General features: G+C 46.1%; 1 protein-coding gene across 4 annotated transcripts; it reads right to left on the reverse strand.

Moving 5' to 3' along the window:
* Positions 1–989: 989 nt before the first annotated feature.
* On the reverse strand, positions 990–6740 carry DIRAS3 (DIRAS family GTPase 3). Of its 4 annotated transcripts, none has more exons than XM_081010862.1 (2): positions 6259–6740; positions 990–2387 (listed from the first exon to the last, which is right to left on the reverse strand). In XM_081010862.1, exon 2 carries the CDS (start codon positions 2319–2321, stop codon positions 1725–1727), a length of 597 nt encoding a protein of 198 aa, XP_080866988.1. In that variant the 5' UTR covers positions 2322–2387; positions 6259–6740; the 3' UTR covers positions 990–1724. The 4 variants fall into 4 exon arrangements, with proteins under 4 accessions (XP_080866988.1, XP_080866989.1, XP_080866991.1 ...); XM_081010863.1 differs by lacking the exon at positions 6259–6740 and adding an exon at positions 5578–6110; XM_081010865.1 differs by lacking the exon at positions 6259–6740 and adding an exon at positions 3889–4080.
* Positions 6741–12040: the final 5300 nt, after the last annotated feature.

The raw sequence follows: 12040 nt of genomic DNA on the forward strand, positions 1-12040 counted from the left end.
GCTGGCTGCGGGCTTGCATAGATGACCCCCCCCCCGCACTGCCCTATTCACATATGTTCAAACTAAATGTCCTTTTAATATGGAATCTTTGCCATTCAGATATATTTGAAGGTCTAACTGCAGCAGGTCTGCTGCAATGAATGAAATATTTAAAATGATAACTAGAAGCCGAAACGTCAACTGTGACGTATAAAAAGTTTTATTGTGGTTTTCCATTCCGTTTGTTTGTTATCAGTTATTATGCATTTACCAGTTCTGATGGATTTATTATAACTGTATGGCAGAATGTTAGTAACAATAAGGAGCCTCAACAATACCAGAAATGAACTGTCCATCTCATCAGATGGCTGGACAGACTTGAGCTGCTAAACACCAACGAACCCTCTTGCTTATTAGACTTCTTAGGAGATGCCCTGCTCTGGGTGTTAGCCTCCCACCACCAACCAACCATCCACCACCTTTGAACACTTGGGGAAACAAAGGATGATTACAAATGGACAGCGCAAAATAGGCGCCTTGTAAAATGTGAGCAAAGGAGGCACAGCCATCCCACCTTAAACGTCTTGTGTGGAAGCTTCTCTGAGCCACATCTTTGTTCTACAACTTAGCCATTGCTCCATTAATCTTACTTGGCTATGAGTGGTCGCCAAAGAAGAAGAAGAAGACGACGACAGTGGAATACGTTTGCAGCCAGTTGTAGCAAAATGGAGAATGTTTAATGTGCAGCATGACTCAAGACCAGGTATGGTGGATCTGTAGCCTTCCAGATACTGCTTGGTGGGTCATGGAGGCCGAGGCTGTTGAGAGTTGGAGTCCATGCCTAGAGGAACACACCTTCCCCATCCCTGCCCAAGGTACACCAAAGTTCACCTCTTGGCCATCCTCAATTTGAAAAGCACAGTGAGTATTTTTGACCACAGATTCTATCTTTTAGGGGAAGACAACCTTGGATCTGCTTATGGTTAAGAAGTCAACAGATGCACACTAGGTACTCAAATCACTTTAATCGTTCACATAAAATCCTTGCCAATATACAAACACCACAAATGAAGTTTTAACATGTAATAGGAAACAACAAGCACTTCTTTGGTGAGGAATGCAGCTCCTCCTTCCCTACAAGCGTGCAGATTCTACGGTAAATGATCAAAAGTCATCATTTACCGCAATCAGCATTCAATTTTACCCTGGTGATGCATCCATCTGAAGAGATCCCCTTGAAGTATATACAAAATATCAGACACAGTACTGTTTTTGTTTGTTTCTGGCTTACTGACCGGAGCCCTACTGAGAATTGCTTGGTTCCTTGAGCATTTGCATAAGGGCAGGAGGGGAGAGGCTATGATAACTTGGAGATGGTTTCAGAAGCAGTGGCAAAATGCAGGACAAGAGTACCCTCTGTTGCTTTTCCTCAACGCACGTGACCCTAGCAGCTTGTCCTGTGACATAAATGGCTAATACTGGTTGCTGCAGGGACAGGAGGGCATGGAGAGCGGCGGCGGCTGTTTTGGAAAAGCCTGCTAGTGCAGAACAAACATGCAAACCCCAGCTTCCATCAAGGGAATATTCAAACAGCCTAAACGAAATTTAGACTATAAAGCAAAAACATACTGGGTCAGCTCCTCGGGAAATCGCTACTCCAGGCACACCCCAGGACAGGCAAGACAGTTTTCAATGCAAGAAGAGGTCCTGTTTCAACCGCAAAGGCGGCGCAGAACCCAGGCATCTCACATGACTGAGCATTTGCCTTTCAGTTTATCCTTCTTGCGCTGCTGCTTGGATTTCTTACCGTCCACCTGGAGGCTGACGCTTCTCCTCTTCTCCAAATTCAAGAGCTCCTGGAAAAGCTCCTGCACGTTGTAGTTCATTTTGGCCGACGTCTCCATGAAGGAGCACTTCCACTTGGTGGCCAGGACCTCCCCTTCACTGGCCTGCACTTCCCTCTGCGAGTCATCGCTCTTGTTCCCCACCAACATGATCGGGACCTTCTGGATGTCTCCTTTGATCTGGCAGATCTGCTCGTAGATGGGCTGAAGCTCTTCGATGGACTGCCGGCTGGTCACGGAGTAGACCAACATGAAGGCATGGCCTTTGGAGATGGACAGTCTCTGCATGGCAGGGAACTGGTGGCTCCCGGTGGTATCTGTGATCTGAAGGGTGCAGATGCTCTTGTCGCAGCTGATCACCTGGCGGTAGGTGTCCTCGACGGTGGGAATGTACGTCTCCCGGAAGGTTCCCCTCACAAAGCGGAGAACCAGAGAACTCTTGCCAACACCTGCAGCTCCAAACACGACCACTCGGTAATCATTACTTTGTTCGGGCATATTGCTCGCTTGGCTGGAAACCAAGGAGGAGTTCTGTGTGTTTACATAGCCCCTTGGGGAGCAGGTCTGGAGAGAGAGAGAAGAGGGAAGGCAGAAACTTAAGCATAACAAGAGATTCCACAACCTTTGCTGAATTCAACAACGCCCCCTCCCAAACCCTCCACATTTCAAGGAAGCAGCAGAGCCAAGTCAACCTCACACTTTCCACAGGCAGCCCTCCTATTAGCTGATCCGCCTGCAGCTGTAAGGCGAAATAAGGTTATAATTGCCTATGCGAGTGGAGATCAATCGGCCCTCCTCATTAATGCTCTTCAGTCCCCAAGCAACAGAACGCCCTGCAGCTGGTGCAAAACCTTCAGGATCGCCCTTCCCCATTAAGCTAGCCTCAGCACACAGCTGTTTTCATTTTCTGCTGTGGTGGGGGATGTTGTTGGCTGCGAATCCCAGGGGTTTGTCGTTTCCATTTCTCCTGTTTTCTGCACACGCCCACACTGGCTCTCAAGAAGCAACAGGCTCAGCAATCCAGCTGCATTACTCAGAAGGACCGATGCAAATGAATACAGACAAGCCCAGCATGCTGCCTCCTGGTGTAATCACAGCTGCCAACAGGCAGGCAGGACAGCCCCCTTGTAGGTTTGACCCACCAACCCTGTCAAAGAAAGGCAACACCAGCACAAGCCTGCTGTGTACCACCTGCATGGCCAGAAAGGAAGACCGTGGAATTTTAACTATTATTTCACCTTCCCTCTGCAGTACATCCATGCATGTATACCAAGGATCACAAATTTCCTGTGCTGTAAGTACTTAAGTTGGGAATATGCCCCAGGATTCTCAGCAGCATGGGATGTAAAATCACTAAAAAAAATAAAAATGAATTGCAAGCAGTCGCACCTCATCTTGTTGACATTCATTTTAACTAATTACAAGGAATTCTGGGACTACTGGAATAACCGTGCAATCCTAACCATGTCCATTCAGAAGTAAGTCCTGTTGAATTCAGTGAGGTTGCTCCCAGACAAGTAGGGTTAGGATTGCAGACTAATCCACTATCACAGGGGTCAGGGAACTGGGTCTCTCCAGATGATGCTGGACTACAACTCCCATCATCCCTGACCATTGGCCACACTGGCCAGAGCTGATGGGAGTTGGAGTCTAAAGTATCTGAAGGGCTACGGGTTCCCCACACCTAGGCTATCAGTTTCCTCAAGGTCTAGACGAGACGTTCATGGAAACATTCCATTCAGCCCAGCCAATATTCTCAGCATCCTGCAGACCTGCCATAAGCCATGGTGTTACGCATAATTTGTGGATAAACACTGCTGAATTCAGTGGGGCTTGCTTTTGAATAAGTACACACAGGATTGGGTTGTCTCAAGAGTATCGGAACCAGGTCTTTTTATGACAGTTTTCACTAGTACAGAGGAGCAGCACCTCTCTCTCTCTCTCTCTCTGCTCCCCATGACAGCCATTTTGTGCTGTGCTGGCACCCACAGCACTTTTATCAATATGTGAATAACACAAACACCTCATTTTTAAAACAACAACAACAATAGACTGATCAAAATACTTTTTGCACAGGAGATATTGGCTACGCTGTTTGCCAAGATGACAGAATCAAACTGTTGCTCGGGTTGGGGAAAATATTTCTACTTCAGGAAGTTTAGGCATCTGGGGTTTTCCCTTCAGTCCTGATTCTACTAGCCAAAAATCCAAGCAAAGAAGTCGCAGATTTTCAAGCCTTCAGGGTGAATCATCTTTTGGTTCCTTTCCAGTGAGAAAATTCTGAAGGTAAAGTTATCAGAATGTTTTTCAATTAATTCATTTATTACTTGTGCAGTTGTTTTAGCGGCAGAATTAACATCTCTTTAATAAAATTGTACTAAAGCATGTATTATTGGTGTACTGTGATCTTCAAATGAAGGGTACTATATAAATCAAATAAATAAAAGTAAAATAAAAATTTCACTATTAACAAGGCTAGGGATTACTGAATAACCAAACACCACATAGTTCAAGTTTAAATCTGCAAAAGCCCCTCACCAAGTTCATTTTTGTCTCCTCCTCTGTGTTGTTTCCTCAAACAGCACGGAGGACAGCCAAGGCTTTTTGAAAACACTAGCATTGAAAGAATCTGAAGCACTTTTGCCAGGTGATAAGAAGAAACAGGGTTTTAGAAAGCAAGAATGCTAAAATGGAACAGAACAGGGAGCAGGGTGCAGGTGTGCCAGCTGTTTCTGTGATAGGGCCCCTGTGCCTTTAACAGCCGGACAGAAGGAAATTCAGCAGGTGATGTTTGCCATCGCAACATCCACATTCTGAAAGCATTTCATCTGTTGACCACACAACCTTCAAAGGGGTAGGAGGAGTCCAACCTGCTCAAGTATCTCCTGGAGCTTGGAGTTAGTTTGGAACCCATGTGCTGATCATAAAAAGGCAATTTCCAGTGCTGCTCTGCCCCCGATATTCCCCCCCCTGGCCGACTTCCTCCCCAAGCTCTAGCAGCTGCCCATTGGGAAGATCTATGTCTGCCATTAAGCAAGCCCAACAGAGACAGAAGATTTCGGACTTGGATCTGTAAGACCAGAACTCAAATCCTAGGGTGCAGTCAAGTTGCTGCTGCTTTGGTGTGCTTCACACTTCCCCACCCTTCTTCTGCTCACATCAGCAGGGCTTAAATTCATTTCTGTTTGTGTACACACCCAGGAAGTGTGGAAGTGGGTGTGGATGTCTTTCCCTGTATGTAACAGTGTTCACACCTTGGCTAGAGAGAATAAGGAACTGGTGGCTTAAGGAGTTTGAAGAACAACAAGCATCAAACAGTAGCATCTTGCAACAAAGTACATATATGCATTTTGGAGAATGTTGCCTGAAAACAGATTAAAAACTCAGCACTCCAAACACAGTAAGTGCACACCATAAACAAGAGTAGGAGCACAGCCCTAATTTAGTAGTCCCAATAACAATAGCCAATAGCATGTTGGACAGCACTCTCTAGAAACCTAGGAAGTTGCCTAATACTAGCTAGTATATTTGTCCAGAACCTAAGGCAGAGGTCTTCTCCATCACTTGCCATCTGATCCTGATAACTGGAGACATCTAGGACTGAACAAGGGACATTGTGCATGCAATTCATGTACTCTAGTCCTGAGCTATGATCCCTCCCCGCAATCTCTCTCTCTCTCTCTCTCTCTCTCTCTCTCTCTCTCTCTCTCTCTCTGTTCCTCCAGCTGAAGGAACAGGAGTAACAGCAACCTACCTCACTTCGTTGTCCTGTTGCAAGCAGGTTCACAGCATCTGCAAGGAACGCCCCCACTCTTTAAACCTCTCAAGTTTCATTGGAATGGAGGCTTTTCTTCCAAGCAACTGTTGCGCAGGGCCGCTGCTCCGCCTAAGCACACACATATTCCCGCACACTTTATATCGCAGCGGTGAGAATCCCCCAAAGCGGGGACGTTGCCATGCGGCAGCCCCAGACCCTATCCCAAGGGGGTAGGAGGGGAGGGTGGATGATGACCCCACTACGATGGGAAGGCAAGTCTCGGCACGATCAGCCAAGATAGAAGCGTCACGGTGGGACTCAGATTTGGGGAAACCAAACAGGCGCGGATGCCTTCCAGAAAGCACTCCCTCTCCACCAGCCAGGAGGGAAGAATACCCCACAGAGGGCTCTCTCTCCCAGCCCCCAGGCAGCCAACGAGCAGGCCAGGCCTCCTGGCAGCTCAGTAGCCCACAGGGGCGAGGCAGCGTCCGAGCAGGAAGCCCAGCAACACGCAAACACACAAACACAGAGGAGCAAAGCTCCCCAGGACTGTCAAGAGACGCAGATTTTGTCATACACCGACGACATCACACACACACACACACACACACACACACACACACACCTCCCCCTCCTCAAAGTGAGGACCCCCCTCCACCCTCTCGGTGCTCTCTTTACCTGGGTCTCTGGCTCTTCCAGAAGCCTGGGCGGCCAGCCTCTCTCGCTGCCTGCCGGGCGTCACCAGGGGAGGCACTCCCGGAAAACGCGCTCCCCTGCGCCCCTGCGGAGTAGCCCAGGCAGGGCGGCGCCATCGCGCCCAGGGAACCAGGCGGCCTGCCTCTCCCCTAGTGCTGCTGGCTGCCCTGGAGCTCCCCAGCTGAGTCCGCCCTCGATGGCGGCGGAGGCAGCAAAGCGTCGCCCCGGTGGCGCTTGCTCAGCCTAATAACCCTTCTCCAGAATCAGCAGCCCGCTTCTTTCCCCGCCCGGCCACTCTCACGTTCCAGCTGCGCGGAGCATCCCCAGGCAAGCGTCACCGTGGAACGTGGAGGACAATGGCTGAAAGGCGCCCAGCGCGGGGGAGGAGGCGGCTTTCCCTTTCCATCGAAAGAGAAAGAGCGCGCCCCAGTTTGTTGGGCGGGTGGGGGCTTGTTTTTGTCTCTTTTTTGGCCGAGGAGTTTTCGGGGGCTGGCTGTTTTTCAGGGAAATAAACAAGCACCACCACCAGCACGCTCTTTGCAATGGAAAGGAATTGCTCTTAAGATCTCCAGGGCTGCTCCGAGTGAAAATCATTAATCTAGCACCTCCACACAGGTGACAGCCCCCCTCCTCCCCCTCCGCTGTTTTTCCGTGCGGCATCTCTTGTGCTGCACCTGTTGAATTTCCGCTTTGTCGTTAAAGATATTTAGAGTCACGGCCGGAAAGAAAGGAAAGGGGTGGGGGAGAGCAACCTCTTTGTTTCAGAGCTCTCCCACCACCTGCAACTTTTAGGTAAAGGCACACACATTTAAAAGCACTTCCATGCGATACGTGCTGCCCTGAGTCCTTGCAAGCGCAGCTGCACATTCGCCAATGGTGGACGGTGGGGGAAGAAATCGGGCACCTTCTTAGCATTAGCAAAGCTTTAAACACAAACGTGCCCACACGCGATAAATAACAACAGACTTCTGTGGTGGAGTCTTAGTGATGCATGGAGAGTGTTTGTGTTTAAAATATTGATAAATCCCATTTGGATAGCTGACCACCATTCACTCACTCATTCATTCATTCATTCATTTTATTTTGTCAATGACTTGCCACTAGTGAGACAGCTCCATTTCCCTTGCCACATCTCCATCAATGATATACTACTAGTGGGAAATCCCAATCTCCCTTCTGTCCCACATTGACTATGAACTTGAATTTCCCTGTCTTCCTCCTTCTCCTTTGAGTTATACAGCGCTGCACTCTCAGGGCACACTCTCCACTTTACAGAACTGCATGGGCAAAAACAAGATGGGACCCTGCCCTCAAGGAACTTACAATCTCATTATCCCAGAGATCAGGTGTGGATAGACTTGAGTCTTGCAATACCTACTTTCTGCAGGATCCAGCAGAACCCCAAGATCCTCAGACAAAAGCTTGGAGCCAAAGACATACACTTAGAATTAAAGAATGTTGAGCCCAGGAATAGAATGTTGAGGAATTGGAAAAGAATGTTGAGCCCAAGTTTGAGTAGCAGAACTGAATGGAGTTCTTCTACACACACACACACACACACACACACACACACACAACTCCTGGATTTATTCCAAAGTTCTTCCTTTCAGCAGTAAAATTCAGGAGTCATTTTATTGCTGCTGTTGTCAAACAATTGGGAGTCAGAATTCTCCGCCAATCTTCTGCAAATTGTCCACGTCTCTACCGTTAGGTACAGATCTACCTTCTTCCCACTCCTGCATAGATCATAGAACTGTAAAGTTGGGAGGGGCCATGAGGGTCATCTAGTCCAACCCCCTGCAATGCAGGAATCTTTCGCCCAATGTGGGGCTTGAACCCACAACCCTGAGATGAAGTTGTGGGTTCATCTCTACCAATGGAGCTATCCCAGCACTACTTATGGCAGAAAGTAAAGAGAGACAGAAAACAGGCGGGGCGGCAAGAGGAGTGGGAAAATGTGTCTTTGAGTATGTACAGCTTGGGAACAGGTGGAAACGAGGTTTTAGTGGAGAAGCCCATGGCCTGACACAAAAAGGTTGCTGCTTGCAAAGTGTTGTGCATGGCATAGGGTTTTGGAGGGGCTGGTGATTGGTCCCAGCGGTGTCTTTACTCCCCCCCCCCCTTGATATTATATGTGATGTCATCTGTAAGCTGTGGGCATGGCTTGGCCAAAATGCCCTTGTGGGCCACATGGGGAGACCTGGAAAAATTAATTAGGGCTGGAGATTCCCCTTTCCACTGATTTAGGAATTTGAATCCCATCATGCTGAAATGGAGACCCCTCTCTTTCATTAGCAGCAATATGCCTCCTAATAAAAAGGCAAGGAAGGAGGCCTTTGGCACTTTAGTATTTAGATTATCTATGCCTATAAAAGCTGCATGATGGCCACCCCCCCCAAAAAAAAAAACAGGGTGCAGCTTTTCCCAGTATGAGGACGTCTTGATGAAGTGATCTGCCCCCTGGCATTTCTCCTTGCCACTCAGCTGTTACAGACAACCCTAGATAACTACCACAAATAAAAGCAAGATTTTTCTCCCCCGCCTGAGCTTGTGGGAGTCCAGTGCTGCTATCAAGCAGTTTATTTCCCCTTGACTCATACTCATGGTTATTTATTTGCATCTAAAAAGCAGACCAATTAATTACAGTCTGTATCTTGGCTTTTATGCTGTTTCCCAGCATTTATTCTTTAGGGCAGCTGCAGTTTTGAAGTTGCTGTTTCCCCCAGAGAGTGGAGATGCTGCATACATAAACCGCTCCCCCGCCCCACAAAGATAGAAAGAGGAATTCTTTCTACTTCTGTTTCATATGAAGCTACTTGTGGAATGCTGAGATCTAGGCGTTGCTGCATCATCATCATCATCATCATTATAACAAGACTTCTATAGCATTTCATTTATAAAATCTCTAAGTGGTATACATTAAATGGTACCAAAAATATCATTAAAAATAGCAATAAAAGCAGACCTTTAAACAGCAGGCGCAACAAAATGATAGAAATGATGATAAAATCCATGTACATAATAAAATTACATGTCTGGTTAGGCTTTAAAGAAGCACAGCTGCCTTTGTGGTTGAAATCCTTATTTTCAAACTTTGTACCATCCCACGTTGGGTGCTGGGATTGCTTCTTACCAGCCCTTCTCCTATGCCCTTCTCCATGGGTAGGCAAACTAAGGCCTGGGGCCCAGATCTGGCCCAATCACCTTCTCAACCTGGCCCACGAACGGTCCTGGAATCAGCGTGTTTTCACATGAGTAGAATGTGTCCTTTTATTTAAAATGCATCTCTGGGTTATTTGTGGGGTATAGGAATTCGTTCATTTCTCCCCCCCCCCAAATATAGTCCTGTCCCCACAAAGTCTGAGGGACAGTGGACCAGCCCCCTGCTGAAAAAGTTTGCTGACCCCTGCTTAACACTAGATGAAGAACTACACACATGAAATGGATTACAGTGGTACCTCGGGTTACAGACACTTTTACAGATGCCTCAGGTTACAGAATCCGCTAACCCAGAAATAGTACCTCGGGTTAAGAACTTTGCTTCAGGATGAGAACAGAAATCGCGCTGCACTGGCGTGGCGACAGCGGGAGGCCCCATTAGCTAAAGTGGTGCTTCAGGTTAAGAACAGTTTCAGGTTAAGAATGGACCTCCAGAATGAATTAAGTTCTTAACCCGAGGTACCACTGTATATACGTATAAGATGAAACCATGGTAGGTGTTTGTTAGATGAAAAAGCAGACAGCTGGAAGAATGGCTTAATGGCAAGTGAAGGATGTCAACTGGAGACTAAATAAGAAAGGAAGCAGCTATGGGGAACTATCTTGGACATAGGATTGCAACGGGAGCAGGAAACCTGATTTTAAGAAATTGTATTAAATTAAAGTAATTTGGTTTGATTTGTAATAATTTGGAATCATCATCACCATCATCATCTTAGATACAGAGAAGAAGCAGGACCAGGTCAAACAAAACAAAACAAAACAAATGGTTTTCATTGGTTGCCAGTGTAATAGGGAAGAAACCTCTGACTTTTGCATGGCTCAAATATAACCTACTGTACAAAGGTAAGAACCACATCTGTTACTCTTTTTGCTTTTGCTTCTGGTCTCCCCCATCACTGGCATGTGGCCCTCAGAGTATTACCCATTAGAGAATGCGGCCCTTGAGATAGAAAATGACCCCTCTCCCCTGGTTTCTTCCCATTCAGCTTGTGAACACTGGGCTCTCGATTGTTGCTTTGTCTGTGATCCTTGTGGTATATTGTAGAGGCTTCAGGAACATAGACATTGCTGCATCTGAAACATGCTCTGTGGATTGACTCATACCTTTCAAGCATGTGCGACACTGCGGGTTTGAGTCTTTCTCCCGCCGCCCCTTATTGACACAGGAAGCTCTTTACCAGGTGTATTCTTGGATCGGCCCACCTCTTCTTCTGAATTTCACCAGCTCTGTTGGTGGTGATAGTCTCTAAGAGTTGTCTCTCAGGACAAAACTGAATTTCTATAGGGAAGAGCTTTCAGTGCAACTCTGGTTGGGTAGCAACCAGTTTTCTGCACAGATAGGGAAAAGTTCCTGGAAATAATATTGAAAAGACAACCCGAGTGATGGGTATAAAATTGAAACTGGAAACTAGAGAAGAGTCCCCTTTAACAGATGGGATACAAGAGAAATTGTGTAACTGGAATTTCACCAGCATTTTATTTTGAAGTATGAGCCAGCCTGGCCCAGTTAAATTTCCACAACATATAAAAGGAAGAGACAACAACCGCAGGAAAATGGCCCTAAGAGAGTTTTCATTTTTATAATGCAGTTTTGAAAGCATTCAAGATCTGGCAGAGCTTCCTGAATATTGCCTTGTTTGCCATGCCTGCCCTCCTCTCCACTCACCCAAAGCCATCAAGCAGATTAAATTAAAGTCCAACTTCATCCAAAGATTAATCTTTTGAGAGAGATTTCTCAGCATGATGAATGGAAAAAACATGGGTTTAAGAATCCACTCTCTCCACATGATGAGCTAAAATTAAGGAGTCCAAGACCAGCTGCTGGACAGGTAGATGAGATGAAGAAAGTTGTAACTCATTTTGCAAAAACAGAGAGTGACCAAAACTGAAGAATATTAGGGGGGAATCTTATAGAGCAATGGATATGTCCTCAGGGATGGAGGATAAATTTGGGTTTTGTTTGCATTTTAAGGAGAAACTACTTAATTTGCACTTCTCAATCCAATCCACAAACTAAAACACAATTATTCTTTGAAACTTACATTTCCTCAAATTTTGTGGCACAGTTGTCCAACCAAACAACATGTGCAAAATTGCATATATATTAGGGGAAAAGTGTGCAAAAAATACATGCCTCAGTGAAATGAACATTCAAAAAAATGCATTCAATTAGAGGAAATTGCTTGCAAAATGTGTAAATTAGTCAAAACCACACCTAAAAATGTGTATATTGGGGAAAATCCGCAGTAAAATGTTGATGAAATTTCATGAGGGTTTTTTTAAATTTAAATTGCAAAAACATGTTATCCTTCTCTACAATAAAATGGAGTTTGTTATCAAGTAAATGTGTTTAACATCAGGTCAGTAGAAGCCAGGACTACTTTTTTTCCCTGTAATGAAGATGGTGCAGCCGTTTAAGTGAGTTTTTTAAAGGGGAAACTGTGCATGCTAAGAGTATATCTTCCTTTTTAAAAAATAATAATAATCAGGGTTGACCATTTGTTGGTGGGGAATATTTGCTCTAATGTATCAGAAACGTGGG

The sequence above is a fragment of the Podarcis pityusensis genome (assembly GCF_964106645.2).
Source record: "Podarcis pityusensis genome assembly, chromosome: 6".
NCBI classification, from domain to species: domain Eukaryota; kingdom Metazoa; phylum Chordata; class Lepidosauria; order Squamata; family Lacertidae; genus Podarcis; species Podarcis pityusensis.

What these genes read in the sequence shown, in the direction of transcription:
- DIRAS3 (XM_081010862.1), bottom strand. Translation starts at nt 2,321, where the DNA reads ATGCCCGAACAAAGTAATGATTACCGAGTGGTCGTGTTTGGAGCTGCA.